The 26,735-nt window shown below is 39.6% G+C and overlaps 1 protein-coding gene across 1 annotated transcript in view; it reads right to left on the bottom strand.

Moving 5' to 3' along the window:
• Positions 1 to 474: 474 nt before the first annotated feature.
• The window catches only part of LOC136877837 (dynein axonemal light chain 1-like), a 71,518-nt gene continuing 45,257 nt past the window's right edge, over positions 475 to 26,735 (bottom strand). The window contains exons 4-6 of the mRNA XM_068228758.1: positions 25,363 to 25,474; positions 9,626 to 9,806; positions 475 to 590 (exon numbers count right to left, since the gene is read on the bottom strand). Coding sequence (XP_068084859.1) covers positions 475 to 590; positions 9,626 to 9,806; positions 25,363 to 25,474 — 409 coding nt within the window. The remainder of the gene's footprint in view (positions 591 to 9,625; positions 9,807 to 25,362; positions 25,475 to 26,735) is intronic.

Here is a 26,735-nt window from a genome sequence, read left to right as displayed (position 1 = left end):
TGGGACTTCTGCGTTATAGTATAGTTCACGACCTGGGACAAGAATTTTCACTTCAAAAGTTCTCAATACATTACTTAGTAGATAGCTTTTGTAAGGTGAATACAACGGTGCTAAGAGTTCGACGGGTGATGCGACCGTTACTCGCGTAGAAGAGAGTCACAAGTCTCTGGCAGTCCTGCCAACTCCAGTTACATACAGTTCATTGGGAAAAATAAAACATCCTACCATTGTCTACTGCGCTCTGTGGTCATCCAGCCCCAGACCAAAAGTGACTGAAGTCTGGGCCAGTGCGCTGAATATTCAGCCAAGGAGCCAGACTTCCCACCATTACATATCCTCGTCCTACTGTTGGTACTTAAAACATATCAATTTGTGTCAAAAGGAATCAAATCAATTTCAAACTTGTGTTATTCTCTTATAGGATACAGAGTAGTTAATTTTGACAATCCTCGTCTAATCCACGACATTCTGCTCTCAGTCCTCTTCCGCTCGTATTACGGTATCGCCGTCCAGCTTTTTAAGATTTGGTAATCTCTTAATTATTTCAGCTTTCCAAACAGATTCTTCAGATGCTTCACATAGAGGGTTACCTGCAAACAGACACAGTGGGGGTGACAGTACTCTAACAAGAACAACAAAGGTACACTAGAGCCTGGCTCTTGGCCCGATATGAGAAACATCTGTTTTTGTTTCCCTCTTCATGTGTACAGACCACACCAACTTGAGAGCGGTGGTGCGAGTACAACAGCTGTTTCACGATACACAGAATAAACAGAAATGTATACAGGCTGTATCATCATTTACAGCTCTAAGTACATAATACTAGAAGCAAAACAGTGGACATGGGTCTGCAAACAAGCCATTTGTGAGGTAATTTAGAATTTGAGGTTAGCAGCCATCACTGACTTCATTTGTGTGTTAATGTGATCCTAAGGTGCCAATACAACATTAACACGTTGAGTGCCAGACCGAAATTCACGGGATTTCCATCTAGTGCTATGGGCTAATCAAATTGAGTTACTCCCTGGTGCTAAAATGTTCACAGGCTTAAACAAGCAAGCGATCCCTGAAATGAGGATATATTTTGATATATTAAGTTAACTTATTATGTATATTAGGTGAAATATTGTGACCCTGTATGGCAGTTGCACTTATATAGTAGTGTAATGTCCCAACACTCGGCCATACTTACCTTTTCCTTTGCAGGGACGTGTCGTATGTCGTTGATTATGATTGATTATTCATACTGGAGCCGTACAAAAGTACAATCCCCGATTTTAGATTAGGAAATGTTTGTAAATGACGATCTCCCTATTTAAGGTTATTGAGGAGAAATTATTCTACTTACTACAAGGAGAATCAGCTGAGACCGTACCCCAGTAAAACCCAGACTTGTGCCTTCCACCTCAAAAATAAAATGGCAAACAGAACTCTCAAAATCACTTGGGAAGGAACCACATTAGAACATTGCAGCACACCAAAATATCTTGGAGTTACCCTTGATCGTGCTCTAACTTACCAGAAACATTGCTCGAACACCAAGCAAACAGTGGCAGCCAGAAATAATATTATAAGGAAGATAACGGGTACTACCTGGGGGGCACATTCCAATACTGTGAGAACCTCTTCCATTGCTCTATGTAACTCTGCAGCGGAATATGCATCCCCAGTATGGTACAAGTCAAGTCACGCCAGGAAGGTAGATGTTGCTCTAAACGATACCTGTCGCATCATTACCGGCTGTCTAAAACCTACTCAGTTGAACAAATTGTACAGTCTTGCTGGTATTGCCCCTCCTGATATCCGTCGTGAGGTTGCAGCAAAAAACGAGAAGAAGAAGGCGGAAACTTCTGAAGCTCACCCTCTGAATGGATACAGGCCAGTTTCTCCAAGACTCAAATCAAGGAAAAGTTTCCTCAGAACAACAGAGGCTCTTAATGGGACACCTCAGCAGTCCCAAATTGATGTGTGGCGCGCAAGCTGCACTCGCTCCGAAGAATGGTTGACACCAAGTGAAGAATTAACACCTGGTCACATGGAGAAATGGAGTACCTGGAGATCACTGAACAGATTACGGGCAGGCGTGACTAGATGTAAAAGCAACCTGCAGAAGTGGGGTTTCAACATCGAGTCATCATTGTGTGAGTGTGGTGCAATCCAGACGACGGCTCATTTGTTGCGGTGTAGTAGGTGCCCTAAAACATGCACAGTACAAGATCTACTTCAGGCAACAGAAAATGGACTGGATGTCACCAATTTCTGGGCAAAAGTAGTATAAACCTTTGTTTTTTGATAAGTGTGACTTTGTATATAATGTATATAATTCAGTATTTATAGTATTAATGCTTCTGATACGAATAAATAAATTTTTTAAAAAAATTTGGGGGTCTAAATTGTTAAGTTTGTCTAGTATAGTATCTGCATCAGTGAATCTATTATCTATAATTACGAAGATATCGTCGACAAATCTACACCAAAAATATATATTATCTATTTTATTAATTGACGTGTGTTCTCGGTGGTCGATATATATTTCTGCTAATATTCCGGAAGCAGGAGATCCCATAGGTAATCCTTGTTGCTGATATATGGTATCATGAAATTTGAAGTAGTTATTGTTTAAGGCGAATTTAAGCAGATCGATCTTTAGTTTTTTGGTTCTGTTGCAAAAATCTATTGAGTTTTGTATTGTTTTGTTTGCTAAAAATGAATAATGCTTTTTCAAAAATTTCTGAATGAATTGTGATAACTTATAGGTTGGACTGGCTTTATAGTTTATAATCGGTCTCATGGGTACATTTTCTTTGTGTATTTTAGGGTACCGTCACTTTTTTCAGTTTTTTGTGAATATCTTGCACATTTTATGAGATATCCATGTAAAAATGAAATATGATTTAGTATAAAGTGTTGGGTATCATCTCCTTACTAAAATAAATTTTTCGAACATCCGGTAATTGTCTCACATCTGAAAATGTAGTGACCATAGTAACCCCATGGGGTGGGGACACTATGGTCATATATTAAAATCACTCAAGAATTGTTACTAAATATGCAGGAATTAGTAGAGGGTGACTATGGTCAAACAGAACATGTTTTTACAAGCATATTGATGTAAGAAATCTCATATTTAACTATAGTCTAAAGCTAAAAAATTACAATTAGGCCTATGACAAACATTAAAGAAAAATTTTCAAAATGTGTTTAATTCGTCCTTTTCATTTATAATTGTCTCATTTCAGGTTGAAGCCAGTAAACTTTATATAGAAGCTTAGCTTACCCCCACCTCTGCTCAACTGGAGGTGGTAGTATTTTAAGAATTTCACTTTGATAACAGAAATGTATGCTTCCTTTGGTCACACAAAATATTCATGACATCTTCTAAGAAATGTAACTTTCACTTCATCTTCTTGACAAGTACCATCATCATCTATCACTTTACTATGTAATGAAGTTTTGTTTTTTTTGGTACTAAACTCAACCAGAACATAGTCTCCTGCTGTTGGTTTCCTACAGCATTCATCATTATCTTCTTCTTCTTCTGCCATCCTGCCTACTTTAATCTCTTCCCAAGTATCTTCATCACTTCCATTTAAATGAATTTCAACATCATTTTCAGAGTCTGATGAATCTTCTCTTGTATGCCTTTTCTGCTTTTTTCTGAAGACTGGTAGCACTGATGTTTCACCAATTGTTCCTGCTTGAAACTGATCTTGAAGAGGTGGACAAGGTTCAATATCCTCCAAAGAGACACTTTTTCCTGGCTCAACAAAATATCTCTTCTTTCTTGGGGGGCCATTTCTTTACTTTGAATAGCGCATTTCTTCCAAGAAACTTATTTAAAACTGACTCAGCAATGTCACTAAAAACTGAAGAATTACTGTCAGTTTCTAGGACAGACCTCACCATTTTGCCACTAACACTGAAATAAAAAGGACACAAACATGAATTATGAAAGAAACAAGTGAATAATAAAATATAAATATATTAATTGTATACAATATTTAACAAGAGTAATCTAATATAACCCATAAGACAAATGCAATGAGTTGATACTCATGACCATAGTAACCCCAAAAAACAAGACAATTGTACAATTGTTTATAAATTTGCACTTTTAAGCTACAAAACAATTTCTTATAAAGATAAAATTACATACATACCTTCACAAGGAATAAACAAAGGTAAACAACACTTTCAGATGACATTTAGAAGTGATGACCTAGGAGCAACAATGAACAGTTTAGCCAACTGTTATTTTTGTCAAAAAATAAGTGTTGAAACGAATGATAGTCAGAAAAACGCATTTCAGGTTAGTATCACAAGTTTTCCCTTTCTGGAAAGAAAAATGTGCCTAGATTGGAGGGAAATTTGAAAATTGAGATTTTAAAAATATATAATATATAAATAAGCCTCAATAACATTTTTCCTCAGTTTTGACCATAGTCACCCCTGGGACCGTTGTAACCCCGGCTGACGGTAGGCCCTTGCGGATGGTAATTGGGGGTTCATAGTTATAAGTTTAGCAGATTCTGTTTCGGTGAGAATAAAGTGTGTGTTCTTGAGTAGATTTTTAAAATTTCTTTGTATATTATTGGTTGGATCTCGGCGTTTAATTGAAAAAGTGTTGTCCCAGAAACATTCTTTAGTCTTCTTATCCATAATGACCGTAGTGTAGCCTTTGTCGGCTTTTGTTATTAGTAGATTGTTCTGTTTTATTTTATTTTTGAGTTTGTTTAAGTTCAATTTATTGGTGGTATTCATGTTTAGGTTATTATTGTGAACATTATTGATATATTGCGGGATCTTTCTACTGATTTCGTGTCTAACTTCGTCTCGTATATCGTACCTACGGAATTTTCTGTAAAGCGAGTTCTGTTTCGGTAACGGCAGTTATAATTTTCTGATAGGATGATGCATTACCCCAGTTATATTTGGGTTCCCTGCTCAACATAGCCGTCTCGAGATCGTCAAATACGGTTAGTGTGAGATTTTTTACGGGTGGGTGGAATTTATGTTGGGAAGGATCTTTATTTTCAGTTATGGTTAGTGGTTTCGGTTTGCTTTGTTGTTTCAGTGTTTCCAGTTTTTTGTTTAATGTGTTTTGTTTCTTTATGGCTAAATCTTCTATTTTATTTCTAGAAATTTGTTGAAAGTAATTCCAATAGCTATGTGGGAGTTCATGGGATGCTTTGAGATGTGTTGAATAAAGTTCATTATTGAGATGTTGTTTCTTACGATATAGGAATTTTATTTCTTCTTTTAACCAAATTTCATTAGTCTTGTTTAGTGTTTTGCGTGTTTGAGCAGTTCGTCTATGTTTGTTATTGTATTTCTGGAGAAATTTTGGTGTTAAGTTGTTTGAAAGGCATTCCTTCAAGAAGGCAATGCTTTTGGTTGCGTTCATTAGCTTGATTTTTAGGTTTTGGTATTTGTATGCATTACGTTTTGCCTGGTTGGCTTCCGTATTATTATTTGTAAGTTTCATATTCCGTATTGATTGGATTCAATGGATTCAATGGATTTATTCTAACCATCACCACTTTTAATCAGAGATATTTTAACGCAACATACTACAATATATTTTACTTCCATTTTTCATTAGACATCCGGATGCTCTTACGTAACATCTTTGTAATTTTGTCCTATGTCTGTAAATTTGTGTGCTAGCTGATGATGACCAAGATAGGTCGAAACCGGTACTAGTGCAATAATTCATTCACAATAAATGTATTGATCGATGGAACATTTTTCTTGTCTATTACATTGAATCCAATCAATACAGAATATGAAACTTATAAATAATAAAAACTCACGACAATAGGCGACAGTTGTTGTTTTGAAAAGTGAAGACACGACGGAGCTGCTTCTGTGATTACTGTTGGATTTTGACCGGTTTTAAGTGAAGAAAGAAGAAAGGATGTGGGTTGTAATTGACCCTGGGTGATCACATTGCCAAGGGGCGATGTCCTTGTCGCCGTTCTATTTCCTTTTATTTTATTTTTTTTCTCTACGACCTTAGTACAATCTGTAAGTAAGCATCCACTTTTGTTACCAGGAAATCTAACGATGTGAGAAGGGAATCAGATAAATCCAGGTTAAATTCGTCTGGCTTAATGAAATACTTAAAAGGATGATATTCTACTGTCCAAATCATCTTCGTGAAAGAGAAAAATATTCTGCCGTTACCAATAACTGTCTGTATCTACATCTTTTAAATTGTAAATTAATTATCAATTAATTGGGGCTTTGTGTAACTGTTTGTAATGTTGTTCAACGTGTTAATTCCTTATAATCTGAAAATCCCCATCAGGGAAGTGATTAAGAGTTGGAAATTGTTTCTTGTCACCATTCGGCTGTGTGTTTTTTTCTTTCTGGGTGGGTAGCCATTTTGTGGGCCTTCGTCATGTGCGTCATGTGACCCCGTTGCCATGACAGCTGTGTTTACATGTGTGTGGGCGTTGCCCCTGTTATTTTGACATTTGACGTCTCTGTCCTTTGTTATGTGCAGACAGCTGACGGGCGGTTCGAGTGAAATTGTTGAATTCCGCTCTTGGGATGAGATGTGATTCTGTAATGCGTCTCTATTTCTCCGTACGCTTGGCTGTTGTGAATTACTAAAATTTTATTGCCGATAATTTTGGTCCTTGGCGACTAGTTCTAACTGTGGATCACTTAAATGTTTAATCTGTTTTCTCCTTCCTAATGTTCGTTTGTGTTGAATCTATTTATCGTGGATTTCACATGTTACTGCTCCGGTTCTGCAGTTGAAGTGGTTACTAAGGAACATTTTTCACTCTGAAATATTCTGTTGTGTGAAAACCTGGTTTGGAAAAAGTGATCAATTAAGTACCCCATTCGTGGGTTCATTTCATTCGGTTACCTATTCCTAGTTTACCCTCTCTGAAGATTTCTTGAAAGTACTGCCTTGTGAGCTCAGATTATTTTTCCTTTTAATTGGTTTCCATGTTTTTAATTTTATAGAACCTGAAGGTCGTATAATTAATTTAATTCCTTTCAATTTTACTTCATTGAATTTGAACTTTATCTTTAATTATAATTTATTAATTTAATTTCTTTTAATTTTCCTCTCTTGATTTGAGCTTAAACTTTAATTACAATTTATTAATTTTATCCCTTTTATTTGCCTGACTGAATTTGAAATTTAGTTACTATTATTTAACCTTCTCTCAATAAAGTTTGGTGTAATCCAAAAAGAATTATGATTTTGGTCAGTAAGCATTATTTCTCTTTCTATCCACTTGGCCTCTGTTTAGCCTAGCAGTTTCCACGCTTTGCTACGATCTTCTTTTTGGAAAATTAGTACTGATTTATTTAATTTGTTTCCCTGATCGTGCAACTACTGTTGTGAAATACCTAGCTTGTAAGTTCGCGACACTGTTAATTATTGTTTCTGTCTGATTAATATAATTATTCTGAGTTTTGTAAATGTTACTAGATCAAGTTTCACAAGGCATTAAGGAGAGTTTTACTAGCATCCTCTATAATTTATTTGTTATCTCTATTAATTTATGATTTTTTTATCATTGAAACTACATAAATCTGTAATATTTATTAAAAATTATTTATGGCATTCAGATTTAGGCATGCTGGGGAATTTTCTGAAGTTTTGCATTCATTTTCTACCCCGCTTAATTGTGTTACAATGGGTAGGGTTTCTTTCCTGCAAAAATTCCCAAGGGGTTGTTATTTGAGAAGGAATTCTGTGACTAAAGGTAAGTTGTGATGTTTTTGTTTGGTGATGTTATTTTTCCTGTATTTTTTCTTTCATTTTTGGTGTTTGACTGTGCATCAGTTGTTATTCTTTTCTGTGTCTTGGTTTTGTATGATTACCCTGCCCAAATCTCTTGAGTACTTGACCAGAACGTAGATTTCCAGTCTGCTTACGCTGCTGTTTGGTGTTACATCTCACAATTATCATAGAGGAACCCATATCTAGAAATGCTTCATCTGATAGTAAGCAGCCTTTTTATATTTCAGTATGAAATTTTAATTACTATTATTAGTAAATGCTGAACCAAGTGCAGATCCTTGGACTCAGTCTGTGAATTTTGCCTCCCACGCCCCACTATCCTCAGCGTCCAGTAGCTCTCTAGTGAAATAGGAAGCCAGCATCACCTGCCTGTTCTCCATGTTCCCTTCAACATCATGCAAGAGGCAGTTTCTCGTCAACTAATGTCCCGACCAATTGGCTTTAATTTGAAGAACTGTGTCAAGGATTGTTCTCTTCATCCATCCACATTATTCTTTCCATTTTTCTCCAATACGACATTTCAAATCTCTCCATATATTGGCTCAATTTTTCCCATTGTCTGTGTTTCTGATCCAGACAAAGTGACATAGCATCTGAACAGTTTCTTTCAGAACTCTAAGCTGAGTTTACTCAAGAGTGACACAACTTTGGGCATGATGATTCATGATCTAATTTCTTTGGTGCAGTAGGCATTTTTCATCCAAAGACTCCCCAGGTTCTTGAACTGGTAGTTCTTGCTTTCCCACCAAGATTGCCAGAGGCTTTAAATTAAAATGACAGTACTCAAATATCAGCACCAGTTACAACATGTTCACCAGACTCAATACAGGCATCACAATGGTGCACCATGGACTGTGTCTCATGCATTTATTATTCTTGCCACTATGTCCTCTGTTGATTGTACAAGTGTATCATAAATAAGATTTGTAAGATAATCTCACACATAAAAATCTATTGGAGTTAAATCAGGTGAATGGAGAGGACAATTAACTACATCTTCTCTTCCACTCCATCCCCCTGTGAAATGTTCAGTGACAAGATCACAGACATTTTGGAAAAAGTCTGTGGGTGTACAGCCATCACACATCTAGAGTGTCTTCTAGCAACTCAGTTATTAGAATTAGATCTACAAAGTTGTAGTAGATTTTTCTATGCCTCTTTTTTAAATAAGAAATGAGTCACTAGAGGCAATAATATGAAAGCTCCTGACTACCAAAAAGAGCATTTCTTAACATGGTTTCCTCTGTGAAAATTGTTCATTCCAATCTCTTCTAACATTCCTGAATGTTTATAGCATGGTTACAGGTACATTCTGTATATATAAGAGGCGATCAAAAAGTTTCTGTCCAACGGCTCTACAGTCCTGAATCGGGATGCCAATCAGGCAAAATCGCCATGAACATTGAGGCACTCGTCCCACCGATGCACCAGATTGAAGATCCCCGTCTGCTAAAACACTGTGTCCTGCTGCGTGAATAAGTCTGCAGCTGCACATCTTCATCTGGCCCCATATTGCAAAGGTTGTCACGCAGAAGGTACGCCAACTCAAGCGGGAGACACTCGAGCAACCGCCCTATAGTCCTGATCTCTCCCCATATGATTATCACGCCTTCGGTCGCCTCAAAAAGGTCTTGAAAGGTCGACACTTCTTGTCGGACAAGGATGTGCAGCAGGTGGTTACGGACTTATTCACGCAGCAGGACACAGATCTTCAACCTGGAGCGTCGGTGGGATGAGTGCCTTAATGCTTACGGTGATTTTGCCTGGAATGTAGAGCCGTTGGACACAAATTTTTTGATCACCCTTCATATACTAATGCTATGGTTTCTATAAAAAACATGAAATATAATTTACCATCAAATAGTAAATCCTCCAAAGTTGTCACCTCCTGAAGTTGTTTGAATTCTGACCAATCCTTGACTAGATTATTTCCCATGTAGAGTACTTTCAATTTTTTTAAGAGTCCAACACCTTTCATTCTCTCGATTAAATTGTATGATATCCATAACTCTTCCAAAGTATTTGCGACAGCTTCCTGAAAATCAAACACTCATATTAAATCATCTCAACTCATAGTTTAGTCAATTCCTGCTCGTGGTGCCCCAGCATAGGTAGGTATCAACAATCCAGAAGCAAATCAATGAGAAATATGGATGACAAAGTGGCCCTTTTCAGCGCCAAAACTGAAAATCATTTTGATCAATACTGAAAGTCGTTCACCTAACAAGGAAGAGTTATTGAGCCAGATGTGCCATGCCCAAGAATATGACCTATTATGCATTCAGGAAACTCACCACGACTTAAATCTTCACCGCCCAAAACTCAAGGGCACGAGTTTAGTGGTTGAACATCCTCATCGACCTGCTAACTTCCAGGTCCTCTCCACAGGAATTTCAGTAGTAGAGTAGAGCTCAGTAATTGTTGAGTAACATCAGTTTATTTAGATTTGTGAAGCCCAGTAACTTCCACCATCAATATGTCAAGTTTGTCGCTCAACAGTCATATGGACCAACAAAAGTGGAGAGACCGTGGCAGAATGGCCAGATACATGTGACCTAATTCTACTGCATGATAAAAAACTTCCAGCATCAATCAGCAGTGCAAGATGGAAGCAAAGATGTAATCCAGGTATTATCTTCGCGAGCAAACCTCGGTTATCAGTGAAATCAGTGGGGCAAGCAATGGCTCGTACTCAACTTCGTCCTATGCTGCCATCCAACTGCAGACAGATCATTTCAAGAAGGCTGATTGGGAGAAACTTATCTTTTCACTGGACGAGAAAATCCTGAGTATAGAGCCTATTCCTGAATCATGATTTTGTAAATATCGTGAAGCATTGTTCTCCTATCTTAATACCCCAAGTCTGCAGATCACTCTATATATGCGGCCTTTCTGCATGGCAGGACTGAAGGTGACCATTGACAATTGTAAGAGTGGTAAGGCATCAATGATATATGACATAAGGGTACCTTTATGCTGCAGCTTCGCTGCTGGCACATGGATGCTCGCCGTAGCACCTCGCTGCTGGCTATAACCAGGCTGCTTGCCATGGAGTTTTTACCCTGCAGCAGTCCCATGCGCACGCTGCTGGCAGTTCTCAAAACATCGGACCTGATAGTTGAGGCTGTTTGTATTTTGCATAATTTGATTATAGATAAAGAGGGGCTTAACACTTAGACTATGAAGACGTACTTCCAAGAGCTACCCTGTCGAGGAGAAACAACACAGCTCCAACTGAAGCTTTTGAAGTGCAGAATAAATTCAGAGATTTTTTTAACAAGTGAGTCAGTTCTGTTGGCGACTGTATCTTACAATAATTTGGTGTATTGAATGTATAATAAAAAGTGTAAAATGCCTTGCCTGGATTTTTCAGTGCATTTCTACTCCGGGAGTTGATTAACAAATGAAGTTACAAATACTTCATTTTGTAATTTAATAGTGTACTTTTGAATACTATAAAATAAAGGGTTATGGAGTATCTTATTTTAACTTTAGTTAGGTCTCCTAAACAGTTTGAAAAAATAAATGTCGAACAGAAACGAAGTACTTCATATAAATCTCCTGCTTGTAATGATAGAGGTCCCCTAAATAGCAAGAAGAAAAGAACAAAGTGGATATAATCGTTCTGCATTCTTTTGCCACTTCATTCCGTAGTTTGATGATGGATGTCTGTTGTTTAAAGCGGAATAACAACTAGGTCCAATATAATGTTCCGTTATTGGACATTATAAATTTTCCAGCTAACTCATTCTTGGTTGCCTGCGTTTTGCCCTCCTATGCTAAGTTGGGCTCATCAGTTGGTACTTAGCACACCTACCAAGATGCAAGGCTAGTGCATACCGTGGAGGCTACTGCTACTAACAATGCTTTCATTCCCCACCCTGAAGGGGTGGGGTGGGCCACCTAGAGGGTAACGCCCTCTCTCTGGCCAAGAGATGTGGGTGGGTTGTGGAGATGTGATGGAAGAAGGAGGTGGGTAAAAGATGTGAATATATAGGAAATGGGAGGGGAATTCTGCCTATGCCTAAGTATGAATGAAGAAGTTAAGGAGATGAGGTTAAGGGTGTGTAGGATATCTAGAGCTTCATTGACAGATTTACAAATGGTAAATACGATGATGTGATTACAAATACATGTGTTATCAAGATACAAGGTATGCGTGAGGGAAGATGTGAAATGCAAGGGAGGAAGAGTCGGGGTAGATGTGTAAAGTAAGGAGATGGAGGGAAGCGGTTAGATGGGTAAGAGAAGCAGTGAGAAGACGGAGGAGTTCAAATGTTGGAAGGGTAGAAGGGAGGAAGGGGTGGGCATACTGGTGGAGGTGGAAAAATGGGAGGAGGGGTTGGCCGGGGGCGACCGAGATGGACGATCTGAGGGCTGGCGACTAGGTGAAGGCGGCGAAAGAGAGGGCTCGACGCGATAAAAATGGTCGTGGACACGGGCACCGGTGGTGATGAGCTGTTGAACTGCTTCGGATGTAGTCAGCTGGAGGCGTACCATAAAAGTTGGGCCGGAGGCGTTCCGGATCTGAATGGCTCATCGGACGGGAACGCCGGCTGCACGAAGTTGTTGGTGGACGTCCCTGTCGGAGAAGTCTGGAGGGATTCCGTGGAGCACACGGCTGTACACGGTAGAAGTGGACGGTGAAGGCGGCTGGGTCGACGATAACTGCTGTGCGGTGGTAGCTGGCGGAGATGGCGGCGGCGAAACTGCGACAGATGAGGCCGGCTGGTTAGCAGGTACTTGCTGAAAGGCAGGGGCCACAGAAAGAGGGAAAGAGGATGGCATAACAGGGGAGGGATGACAAGTGGTAACAGTGGTGCTGGGAAGTGAGGAGGGGAGAAGAACGGATGGTGTTGTGGTGGTTGTCGGGATGGTGAAATTTGAGGACAGAAACATTATCTGAAATGGAGGCTCATTGACAGTTGGGATAAGGGTTGGCTTGGCAGAAAGCTGGTCTTCAACGTATGGAGTGGTTGGCACCACTGCATAGATCTGACAGTGAATCGTTGCACCAGAAGTGTAAAGACGTTGAAGAGCAGCCTCGTCGCTGAGATGAACCTGAATCCCTGAAGTAGGTGTAGAGATGAGGCCATCAACCAGTCGATAGACACTGTGGACCGGAAGGCGAGCGGCACAAAGGTCGTCGAAGATGTCATCTTCGGGGATGGCAGGATCCACGCCGGGAATTATGCAAAAGGCCATGATCGTGCGGAAGTCGACAGCCAACGAGGCGTCAACTGATTTGCTAATTGAGGTCGGCTGAGTAGCAGATGTAGGTGAAGGCCACCCGGCCGAACAAAAGAATGCTGAAGAGAAAACGATATCCACTGTGTAGAGAGATGTGATCGAACGTATTGTGTCTCTGAGCTTGTGCCCTGTGGAGGCCACTGCATAGGCTACTTGAAGCCACCAGCAGTGCCAATGCACTATGAGAGACTATGTCTCACTTCCAAAAATTGATGCCTGCCTGGCCATGTTGATTTCATAGGGAACATGAAATATTTGTCCTGAATGAGTAAATTTATAATAATAATAATAATAATAATAATAATAATAATAATAATAATAATAATAATAATAATAATAATAATAATAATTTAAAATAATCAGTGGATCTAATTTGCAATGCCTTATTTTCCTCTAAAATTAAAAAGAGTAAAATGTAATAAAATTGGATAAGGCACTGACATAGAAGTAAAATAATATATTTAATTCAAATTAAAAATGCACAAACATAGATGAACATATAGTAAATAGAATAAAATAGTAGTTAGCAAAAAAGTCAGCTAAGGATAACATGATGGCAAGCATAATTGGCAGTCATTCAAATTTTAGTGAAAAATGGAAGGGTATGTAGAGGTACTTTAAGGCAGAAACAGGTTCCAAGAAGAACATTCCAGGAATTATTAATGTTTTTTTTGATATCATGGTAATAGAGTGTCCAAGTTCTGTACACCATGAGTTTGGAATGCAGTTTTAGGTTGTTATTCATGAAGACTCTGTGCATTAACCGTCCGAATGCTGCATGAGCAGCCGATATTCTCTTATCAACGTCTTGTTTGCAGGTACACCATTTAGACAAGATACTTCCAAAATATGAAAAGTGATCAACCTGCTCCAGTGCAGTGTCTAAGATGGAGATACCGAACTCAGGAAGAGTTAATCCTGGGGCAGGTTGTGCCAGTACCTTTGTTTTTTTCGCATTAATGGCAAGACCAAAGCGATCACATGCAATTTTAAAGCAGTTGACTGACTGCAGGTGTTAGAGCAGGAGATGCGGTGTCATCGGCATACTGCAATTCTGTCTCCCGGGTAACCAGAGTACGTCTTTGTGAGCGAAGTCTCGCCAGATTGAAAAGGCTTCCATCAAAACGAAATTTAATCTCCATGCCTAAGTTGTCTACTGCATTAACAACAGCGCCATTGAAACCTAAGTGCTTCTATCGTTACGTGGATGACACATTTTCGGTCTGGCCACATGAAAGGGAAACAAAAAATGAATTTTTAGAGCACCTAAATTCCATTAACAGTAAGATCAAGTTAACAATGGAAGTAGGAAATGAAGGCAAATTACCTTTCCTTGATGTGTTAGTATACAAGAAGAACGATGGTACACTAGGCCATGCAATGTACAAGAAACCTACACATTCTGAAAGATACCTTCATAAGTCTTCACATCACCACCCCTCCCAAAAAGCAGCTCTCCTTCGAACGTTATATACTAGGGTGAATAATGTTGCAGACCGCTCGAGTGCAATGAGACAACTGACAACATCCATGAAGAAAAACGGTTATACATCAGGAGACATAACACGAGCTGTGAAGATCAAGGAGCCTAACTTGAATAGCACCAACCAGGACTACAGCAAAAAGAAAAAAACAATTCCTTCCTTACGTGGCAGGTATAACTGACAGAATAGGGCGCATTCTTAAGAAGTACAATATAATTCCAGTTTTCACCGCATACCGGAAGCTCAAATCCCTGTTTCGACCAGTCAAAGAGAAGCCACGTCTTGAAACACCGGGCCTATATGAAATTCCATGTGGTTGTGGTTGTTCATATGTTGGCATGACAAAAAGGCTTGTTAGCACCAGAGTGAAAGAGCACATCAGATTGGTAAAGAATGTCGCTCTTTCATCCTCTACGGAGAATGCTATAAGCCAGTCTGCCATAGAAGAACATTTCTACAGTACAGACCATGAAATCCTCTTTGACCAGGCGAAGGTCATCACGCCTGTAAAAGACTTCTATGCTCGTCTTGTGAGGGAAGCCATAGAGATAGAGCTGCGCCCAAATAACATCAACAGGGAAGACGGCTTCAAGTTATCAAATACATGGAGACCTGTACTGCAGAAATACATGCATAACACCACCATGGCACAGCGGGACGCACTCCAACTGTCGACAGAGGGCGGTGCATCAGTAACTTCCCTCCCAACCACCACAGCACAGCGCCATAATCCTTGAGTCCAGTTAGTGGGATAGGCCGTGGATAGTACGGGTGTGACTTCCATGTTCCTTCAGATAATTTCTTTGCTCACTGTCGGAGGCAAAACTTCACATGCCCTGATGAAGACCAATGCAATTTGGCTGAAAGCTTGGCTTTATTATTAATAAATATATATATAGTGGCTTTAATCCAGTTCATTTATTTCTTTATGTTAATACAATGAGCCACGAAAACTTATGTTCATTAACAAAATTATTTATTCAACAAAGGAATTTGGAAACGCAGTACAAAATAAAACAAAAAACAATTATAGAATTAGGCCGAAAGGATTACTAACGTATCAAAAGGGAACGTACATTCCCTGAGTAACAGTACACTTGTAATTTATATACCCTTCATAAGTCCACTGTCGCACATAAAGCGGATGACGAGATCAGCAGTAGTCGCGTCATCAGCTAGTATGCGTTCGAGTGTTTCCTGCAGGGCGAGGCTCCGTCTTAGGCCAGAGAGATCGGCGCACTCTGTAAGGATGTGGGCCACGGTAAAGTTGAAACCACAAGAACACACTGGGGGGTCTTCCCTCTTTAGCAGATAAGAGTGCATGGATCGTAAATGACCTATCATCAGCCTGCATAGTACTATGGCCTCTCTCCGTGAAGGTCGGGAAGAGGACCGCCATACGGTACTTGTCTTCTTAATTGTTCTCAGCTTGTTGGGAGTTCGGATATCTAGCCACTCCGATTCCCAGGACGCCAAGATGGTTCGACGTAGCTGAGAACAAATATCCTTAGCAGCTACATTGACTGGTCTTGGAGGTAAAAGTACAGCTTCCTTTGCAGCTTCATCCGCAAGTTCGTTTCCCGCAATCCCAACGTGGCTTGGAAGCCACGCGAAAGTGATTCTGGTGCCAGCATCCCCTAAGCTGGCTAGAAGGTCATGTATTTGCTGTACCAGTGGGTGTTGCGAGAAACAGGTTTCAATAGACTGCAGAGCGCTTAACGAATCGGTACACATAAGAACGTGCAGTTGTAATCGAGCTAGCGAAGCGAGAGGTTGTATTGTGCAGTGAGTGCTGAGTGAGAAGTATGAATATTGCTTTAGAGCAATATCGCGCGGCCATAGGTCGATGGCACGGGCGAGTGAAGTGTGTGTGTACGCCAAGTGATAAGGTGCATTTACGAAAATCTGGGCTTGAGGGAATTATGATGGTAGCAGCAGTGGTGGCAATTCTTCTGATAATAGGAGGCATAGAAATGAACCCTGGACCAACGGGTTCATTGAGCTGGGAGGACATAGATAAGATTAGGGAAATAGTCAGAGAGGCTTGCCAGTTTGAGCAAACAAGGGAGTTAATTCGCGAGCTGAGAAATGACATGACAGAAATGAAAGACTGTATAAAAGAAGAGACAAGAATTATGACAGAAAAGGTGGTGGAAAACTCTAGGGAAATAGAATTATTGAAGTCGAATATGAAGGAGATTGAAGGAGAAAATGATAAATTAAAGTGGCAACTGAAAATGACTATCCAGGACGCAAAGAGGAAAAATATTTTCATATACGGCATTCCAGAGAAGGAAAAGGAGGATTCGAATGATCTAACGAATAAAGTGTTGGATATTATAAATAACCATATCAAGATAAATTGTAAAGAAGAAGATATTGATGAAATATATAGGCTGGGGAGAGTCAAAGGGAAAAGACCTATTAAGGTTAAGTTGATTTCTGCTTTGAAGGCGAACAAAATTATCCTCAATGGGAAGAACTTGAAAGGAGAAAGGATTTGGGTAAGAAGAGATATGGATAAAGAGACAATCATAGAACAGAGAGTCTTGCGATTTCACCTAGTAAAAGCTAGGAACTATGGACTAAAAGCATACATAAGAGGCAAACGTCTTATAGTAGGTGACAGTAACTGGTCGCGGATCTGGTCAATTGCACAGCTACGAGAAATGGATAGACAGTTGAGTTCATCACACCAGGAAGTGCAACGGCCTGTAGAGGAAGGAATGTGTCAGTCAGCTGCCTGCACAGTGGCTGATAACGTACAATCTGATGACAACAGCGATCTGCATACTCTACAGAGGAACAGAAGACGGCAGAGGGACGAACACCTAGTGGAGGAGGATGGACAAACAGCTGACTGTCGAGTCGACACGAATCCAGGAAGTAGCGGCACACCTGATGACAGAACCAAGACTCTGGCTGGGAAAGATCTTCCAGCGGAGTTAAATAACAGTGGGAGGAACGACGAGGCGAGCCGGATGTCAACAGCGGCGCCGCGTGGAGGAGCTGAGGATACTTCCAGGCGTAGGTCAGTGAGTCTAAAAGACTTTTTTCAGAAGAAGGGGATGGGTTCAGGTAGTAGATTAAAACTCACAGAAGAACTATCTGAGAAGGACGTTATTTGCTCTCCGGAGGGAAGTATAATGGAAGTGGAAAGATCTAGAATAACTAGAAGTAAGTCAGGGAGTTTAGAACGTAGAAGTAAAAAATAACTAGAGTTAAAGGTATCATGTGTTAACATTGAAGGAGTATGGAGCAAAATAGGTAACGAAGACTTTAAAGAGCTACTGGAAGAAATGGACATCCTTGGGCTTGTAGAAACTTGGGATGATTACAAGAAAGACTTAAAGATAGAAGGGTGTATCGTATGGAGTCAATATGGATCAAGGAGGTCCAATAGAAGAAGGATATCGGGCGGAATTTCAGTGGTTATCAAAAACAACTTAAAAGATAGAATACAGCGGTTAGAATCTGAGTTTAAGGAATTAATCTGGATAAGAATATTAGATAGGGTTAATTGGAGGAACGAAATATGTATAGCTTTTATATATAATCCACCTTTGAGCTCTCCATTTGCGCAGAATGATTTTTTTGAGAATTTAGCGACAGAAATTAGACGAATGAGAAGTACGTATGATCAGGCAAGCATTATTATTATGGGCGATCTTAACGCGAGGATAGGGGACAAGAAACCAGTTTATAGTCAACTTGAGGACGGGGTATTACTAGTTAATAGAAATAGTCAGGATAAAGAATGTAACAGAAATGGAGAAAAACTACTAGAGTTATGCGCGGTAGAGGAGCTTTATATATTGAATGGGTGGTGGTTTGGAGATGAGAGTGGAAAACTAACCTATATAGTAGAAAATGGGGGTAGTACAATTGACCTAGTTGTATGCTGTAGGGATAGTTTGCAAACTATCAAAGAGATAAGCGTTAAGGATTGGGCAGAGGCAAATCATATGCCAGTAACTATAAAATTAATTATTCAAGAGATAGGAGCGCAAGAGAACGTTTACGATAGCGTACAGGAGAGGAAAATAGCTAGGTATCGTTGGAGAGAAGAATTAGGAAATGAATTCAGAGAGTACTTCAATGGAGAAAATTTTGAGATTTGGAAAATAGGTATTGTAAAATTGATAGAAGAGAATAGAGTGGAGGAAGCCCTAACCAGGATAGAAAATTTAATAGGAATGGCAGGAAAAGGTATGAGGCAAAATCCAAGTAAAACGCAGATAAGAGGTGGATGGTATAATACAGAATGTGTAAAGAAAAAGTCACAAGTTATGAAGGCACTTAGGATATACAGGGTGGATGGTGGTCAAGTAGCTAGAAACGAATTTTGTAAAAAAAGGAAAGAATACAGAGAATTGTTAAGAAAGACGAAGTTGGAATGGCAACAAAAGTTGGCTGCAGATATAAATAAAAAGTGCAAGGACAATGACAGTAGGAAAGTATGGGATAAAATAAATCAAATAACCAAAAAGAAGTCGGGCTCTGGGGGGACCAATATCAGTTATAGTACATGGGTCCAGTATTTCGAGAAATTATTGAATAAAGAAGACACATGGAGAGCTCAGCATGAGGGGATTACTGTTTCGAGGGGTTTGAGTGTCACTCTGCCTGAATTAGATGAGGCTATTTCGACTCATGAAATAAGGAATCTGTTACAACGAGCCAAAAAGGGAAAATCAGGAGCAATTTCAGGTATCACATATGAATTTTGGAAAGAGGTGGGAGAACGAAGCGGCATGTTGGAAATTTTGACAAAGATATTCAATAAAATATTCGAGAAAGGGATATTTCCAAAAGCTTGGAAAGAGGGGATTATATGCCCTATATACAAAAATAAAGGGGATAGATTAAATCCAGGGAACTATAGGGGAATTACCTTATTAGATACATTGGAGAAAGTATATACGGGTATACTAGCAAATAGACTAAGGAACTGGGCAGAGAGACATTCAATCCTCTCGAAATTTCAAAGTGGCTTCAGAAGAGGGAGAACAACACCAGATAATGTTTTTATTGTGAGAACTCTTATTGACAAATATGTAAAGAAAAAACGTGGAAAGCTCTATATTACATCAATAGATTTAGAAAAAGCATTCGATACTGTGAACAGGGGGGCAGTCGTTACTAGATTGAGACAAGTAGGAGTGTCATGTAAAATGATAAGGGCTATAGAAAAGATATATGCTGAAGTAAAGTGTACTGTGAGAGTCAAAGAAGGAGTAGTAGTAGGAGATATTATTTCTAAAATGGGTTTGAAACAGGGATGTAAATTGTCACCGATTTTATTTTTATTGTTCATTAACGATATACTAGAATTTGAAGTTGAGGAAAGATTAGCACTGCCGTGTTTAGAAAATCAGGATATTCCTGGTCTTGTCTTTGCTGACGACATACTCCTGTTCACACTAACGCCAGTTGCAATGCAAAAAAGTATTGATGGTATCGAGAAGTACTGTAAAGAGTGGAATATGAAAATTAACGCACAGAAAACTAGAGTAATGGTGTGCAAAAAAGGGAACAAATTAGCAAAAAAAGGAAAAATGGTATCTTGAAGGAGTAAATCTGGAAGTAGTTAATAAGTTAGAATATTTAGGAATTATCATATCAGGAAATGGAAATTGGTCTGAACACGTCAAGAGAGCAAAACTGATTGGTACAGCAGCCCTAGCTAGTATAAGAATATTAGATAACAGGATGCCTAATATTGATTTTAGGGTACAAAGAAATGTATACAACGCTGTGATTAAATCTAAAATGATATACGGTTCAGAAGTATGGGGCACAGAAAAGGAAATAGTAATGCTCGATTCAGTCACTAGTAGATTTATGAAAATAATTACAGGCTTACCAATAAGTACAGCGAATAGTGGAGCAAGATTAATGTGTACTGACATTAATATAAAAGTGGATATAATTAAGAGATTAATAAAATATTGGTTTAGGTTAAAAAGGGGAGGAGGGGGAGAAATTCTAGATATAGCTTACCGACACCAAATGAGGTATCAGGATGGGTACTGGGCGGGCAACTTAAAGAAAATACTAGAAGGAATTGGGATGGGGAACTATTGGGACAACGGTTTAGAAGAAAGAAAAGTCTGTGGGAGAGTGGCACAGAGGGTAGCAGATATAGAAATACAAAGGCTAAGAGCTGAGGGTAATAATAGGAGAACTCTGGATGAATTCATGAATATATACCCAGGTATGAAAATAATACATGATAAATTAACCAAAAGAGAATACAGGGGAATGATATGGTGGTTGATGGGAGTTTATAAAAATAAGGCATTTACAGAAGTCGCAAATACATGTTTATTGTGTGAAAAGAAGTTAGGAAATGCACATTTCTTGAGACAGTGTGAAAGTACAAGAGCATTACGGGTTAAATACTTGGAAGCGGAAGAGATAAATAAAATGGAAAGAGAATCTGAGTACTATACTCTTGTCAAATTAATAAACAGGGAATGGAGAAGGCCAGGGAAACTATCAAAATTATTCACAATTATAAAAAGCTTGTGGGAGAAAAAAATGAAATTAGTGCATGAGGGAAGGGGCACATGCTGCTGAAAAAAAATGATGAAACAGCGTAATCAGCACGAGTACACATGGTTAAAAGGATATTATGGGACACTTAAGCTACACATACAGGAATGCATGCTAGTATTTCAGGATGAACCAAGTCTCGGCTCTCCTACTTCGGACGACCGAAGTTGGAAGAGGGAGACTCCAAATCGACCAGTTACCCGTACAATGAATAAAAAGTTTAAAATTGATTATAGTCAGTAGAAGAAAACATACGGAGGGTAGTTATCTCTGAAGTATCATCTCTGTATGGGTTAATAATAACGAAGTTTTGTAATCATGTATGTACATAAAACAACTTTGATTCACAGATATGGAACATTATAGAGTTTAACTCACTAATAACTAAGGGCGACAATAATTATAAGTTTAGTATTATTTTCGTTTTTCATATCTGTTCAGTTTTGTTCCCTTGTTCCTTAGGTATTGTTGTTTGTCTGCCTGTTTTATTTTCTTTGGTTTTGTTAGTTAGTTTGTTTTGGCTACCTTCTAATGAGATTGTTGGTTGTTTGTCTGCCCGTTTTATTTTATTTTGGTTTTATTTTAGTTTGGTTTTGTTAGTTTATTTGTTTTTGGCTGATGACGTACAGTGGAGTTGGAAGAGGCGGGGATAGGCCTGACCTATCTCAAGCTAAAGTGTTGATTCGGTACGTCTGCACATGTAAAGTAGAGTAAAGTAGTGAATAGTGTTAGGTTAGAGGAAGTAAGTTGTCAATGAGACAGTGAAAGATGAGCCGAGTTATGGTATCCGTTTCGGCAGTGAAATATAGGTGTGATAGCCTACATGTAGAGCTAGGCAATCCGCTCACATACGGGTTGTTACAGGAAGGAGTGGTGAGGAAATAACATTGACAGCTTAAAGGGTCTATGAGGTATCGGTTTCCGAGCCTCATGAGACATGTCTGGTCGTGACATCCCAGGGAAGGGTGGTAGCAGTTCCTCACCAGGGGTGATGTCACGGCCAGACAGATTTAGGATAGATTTAGTATATATTCATGTAGTAAAGTAGTTAGTTTAGTTAGGTGGTGTGTTGCATGTGGAGCTGGCGATCCGCCCATGTGCAAGATGCTACAAAATAGATTAGAAGTAGTTAAGTAGTATATTCATGTAGTAAAGTAGTTAGTTTAGTTAGGTGGTGTGCTGCATGTGGAGCTGGCGATCCGCCCATGTGCAGGATGCTACAAAGTAGATTTAGAAGTAGTTAAGTAGTAATTAGTTAGTGTCTAGCTATAAATAGTCTGTGAGTGTTTATTTTATTGGAACATTGTAACTGGGCGAAAGCCTGTTATGTTCAGTTCAATAAATTCATTCATTCATTCATTCATTCATTCATTCATTCATTCATTCATTCATTCATTCATTCACATAAGAACGTGGCTTCTTTCGTCACACAGTGCAAACTGCAGAGCCTCTAAGATGGCGTAAAGCTCTGCAGTATACACGCTACATACTTTAGGGAGCGAGATCTTCGTGCTCATATCATCAATGACGAAAGAGGAACCAACATTATCTCCAATTTTAGAACCATCCGTGAAGATAAGTCTCGCAGCCGGATATTGGTGAACGAAGTCCTGGAAATACCTCCGATAAATGGAGGAATCCGTGTTCACCTTGGGTCCACGGAGCAGATCTAGACGTATATCCGGTCGCGGAACCAACCAGGAGGTACGTCGCTAAGCGTTTGTTCAAGACAACCACTGATATTGATATTCAAATCATGATACAAGCTATCAATCCGAAACCCAACCGGCCGTGTGGCATTCGGCCGGTGTTGGCACCTCTGGTGGTATTGGGTACGATAGATGCATTGATAGCTTGGATGTAGCGGCATTTCACGAATTTTGGCAGCGTACGTAAGAAGCAACTGCTGCCTCCTTATCCGTAAAGGTGGAACTCCCGCTTCAGCGAGTAGGCTGGGAATGGTGCTAGTAAGGAAAGCTCCCGTTGCCAGCCTTACTCCACTCTGGTGAATACTGTCTAAAAGGCTCGGTGTAGATTTTGATGCCGAGCCATACGCTGCACTTCCATAGTCTATTCGGGAGAGGACCGTCGCCGTGTAAAATCGTAGCAGTACCGCACGGTTAGCCCCCCACGAGGTGCCGCTGAGAAACTTAGGCATGTTAAGTCTCTTCATGCAGGCAACCTTCAACTGATGGATGTGGGGCTGTCCCTTGGTGGTACTTTGGTGATGATAGTGCTGAGCAGGCTGTAGAACTGGTCTTTAGCTTCTACATCAGCATCCAAGGTAGGAGCATATGTGGAGACGAGGGTCATAGTTTTAGCTCCAGGGAGTGGGATTCGGAGTGTCAGAATTCTTTCACTGATAGCGGTTGGACTTAGCCGATGATCATTCACCAATGTAGTCCTCACAGTGAATGCGGTGTTCTCAGTCATCTTTTCCCTTCCAGAAGATTGTGTAACCTGAGCTGAACTCTGCAAGACTTCGCTGGACAGTCTGGTTTCACTTACGGCAGCAATATCAATGTTCCTTTGCCCAAGCTCATGGGAGACATGTGCTGTTCTTCTCTCAGGTCTGTTATTGTCTTTCAACTCAAGCAGGGTTCGAACATTCCAGGTTCCTATAATCAAAGTTTTGGTAATCTTTTCTCAACCGCATATAGGGTGACCCACTGGGTGCGGCCTCCCAGCCGGCTGAGAGTGTAATTTCTGATGTTTAGCCCACATTTTCTAGGGCCTTCCCCATTCAGGGTGGGCAGCAGTGAAACAGTGAAGTGTTTGAATGTAGACATTGAAATAGAAGTGGAAATGGTACGCTCATTAGTTACCAGATGGCTCCCCGGATGTGGTGCAATGCTAGCGCTCGAAGTGGAAGCTGAAGGAACCATGAGAATCAGTCTGAGAGGGTCACATAACATAACAGGTGTACGCACATATGAAGGTATGATATTGACACAAGCCTGGAATGAGGAACGTACACCTCATGTTTGAGAAGCCTTTCTTGTGAACAGTCCAGTGATGATGCAGAGAAAAGTTCTCTGCGAAACATAAAGAATTTCACCTTATTTTCTGGACACGGCATAAGCCTAAAAGCCTATATCATGTCTATAAGTATGGGCCGTGAAAGCATCAATGGCAACATTAAGTTATATATATATTTACTGTATTTTACTAAGAAGAGCCTTGGCTCAGGTGTCTATATTGAAATGAAATTTTTAAAAAATTAAAAAATTGAAGTTAATATCTTAATAACACTTTCTTTCTAGACATAATTTATTTATCCATTTCCGTATATGAATTTCCATTGATATTTGTATTTATCACAAATTTCAGGTCACACCAGAGGACAAACTGGGGCAAATATTAATTTATAGGAAGGGGAGTAAGGGATTGGAATAACTTACCAAGGGAGACGTTCAATGAATTTCCAATTTCTTTGAAATCGTTTAGGAAAAGGCTAGGAAAGCAACAGATAGGGAATCTGCCACCTGGGCGACTGCACTAAATACAGATCAGTATTGATTGAAGCGCCACTTGTGAATTGTCTCCCATTTTAACAAGACTAAATCTGGAAGTGTCGTGCTTTGTCTACACTGTATTCGCTCCAACTTACCAAAACCAATGCAGTTCAAGGGAATGCGGATCCCTCTCCTACCCACCTGTTAGAATCTACAAATCTCACATAGCTGCTCCATAGTCTCATTTAAATTGCTGATCGCCCTCACCGATAACATCTCCTGTGCTGCCTGGACAACACACCACTCTCATTCTCTTTCCTGCATACACGTGAGGTGAGCACTACTATCTAGGATATAAATAATTTTATTCACCCTGGGGAAATAGTAGTTTAGCCAAAGGTATAAAAATTAATTCTCAAATATTTCGATTAATGCTGGTCCTAATGCTACATAACAAAATTTCTAGAAAATAAAATTCTCCAGCTTACATGAAATTGGTCATACAACAAATAATAATGAAAATATTTACAGTTTCCATGCTGTGGAGGCACTGAACAGAACACAGCAGACCAGTCTTCACGAGTCTCTGTGGTCAGCTCATTCCGGCACAAGCACTCACAACATATTTCACACTACTCCCACTTTTACAGACAGATATCATATTTTCACTACAACTTAGGATCAGTTTGCTTACATTGCAAGAGAGATACATCTAGACATCTTCATATGACACAATAGTGGGTTCTCCTTTTCTTTGAAGATGCAAGTGGTGGAAATATGCATGTAGTTGTGATTGCTTCGTAATCACATCGGCCTAACAATTTAATTTCCTGAATTTACTTACTAGTCCTGCAAAGTTTTTTATGTAATTTCTTCCAATCGACAGAATTCTCAGGTGTGAAAGATGAGCCATTCCAGCAACTTTTTCAATCATATTTGTTGATAATGACAGCTTCCTGTAAAAATGTATGATTAACTAATTATAACATTGGGCAAATCAGTGATTTATTGTGAATTATTATTATTAGCATATGGTAACGTACACAAAACTATACAAAGATTAAATATACACGAACAGTAAGCACAAACTATTAAATACAATATTACAAGATATACATATTATAACATTGAAAACAATCATGCAAGCAAAAGTGTTCAAAGATTTAGACCTAAATTCTCAAGCCAATGTATGGCCTCAGCAGAACCCAGCACTAAGTCCTGGCTGGATCCAGTGAATGCCCTTCCATTGCATTCGGTGACAATATGGTCGATAGTCTGCTTAATTGCACCACAGTCACAGGCTGGAGAAGATCTCATACCCCATTTAAACATCATTGATCCACATCTCCCATCGTTAGTACGGACTCTGTTGAGGGCTACCCATGTCTTGCGGGGAAAATCAAAGCCAGCTGGAAGATTCTTATAATTGAACAATGTCTGCCATTAAGTCGGAGCTACGCTGTTCCACTCTTGTTGCCAATCAGTTTCTGGATTGAAATCCCTACTAACAAGTTCATGTGCTGTTTGAATTGGAGGTGATCTTGATTTGAGGTGGCTGAATCTGACATTAACATCTTCATGGATGGGGAGATTGTTGTATTCTCTGACCAAGTTCCTCAATCTTCTAATTCTAGGAGGTTTTATGTGGCTGAGCACTGGCAACCAGAAAAGAGGAGTAGATTTTACTGTGCCACTTATGACATCCATTGTTTCATTCAGGACCGTGTCCACCTTTTTAGCATGAGAGCTGTTGATCCAAACTGAAGAACAGTACTCGGCTGTGGAAAGCACCAACGCCATAGCTGAAGTACGCAAAGTAGATGCAGAAGCTCCCCATGTGGAGCCAGCTAGTTTGTGGATGATGTTGTTGCGTGACCTTAATTTGGCTGCTAGGTTGGTTAGATGTTTACTGTATGATAGCGTTCGGTCGAGAGCAACTCCAAGATATTTGGGGTTGGCATTGTGTGGGAGAAGACTTCCATTAAGTGACACTTTCAAGGTGACATTCGCTTGCTGGTTATTTAGATGGAAGAAGCAGGTTTCCGTTTTACTAGGGCTTGGTTTCAAGCACCACGTTTTGAAGTATGCACACAGAACATCCAGGTCTGCATTTAAAGTTCTCTGGATCACATTAGCATGCACATGCTAATTATTGCCAGATCGTCGGCATAAGCAAATTGACGAGAGCTCGTGACAGGTATGTCTGCAATATACAGG

Source organism: Anabrus simplex, chromosome 7, assembly GCF_040414725.1.
Source record: "Anabrus simplex isolate iqAnaSimp1 chromosome 7, ASM4041472v1, whole genome shotgun sequence".
Classification (NCBI taxonomy): Eukaryota; Metazoa; Arthropoda; class Insecta; order Orthoptera; family Tettigoniidae; genus Anabrus; species Anabrus simplex.
The sequence above is the reverse complement of the archived record's forward strand: the minus strand, read 5'-3'. Positions and strand labels throughout refer to the sequence as shown.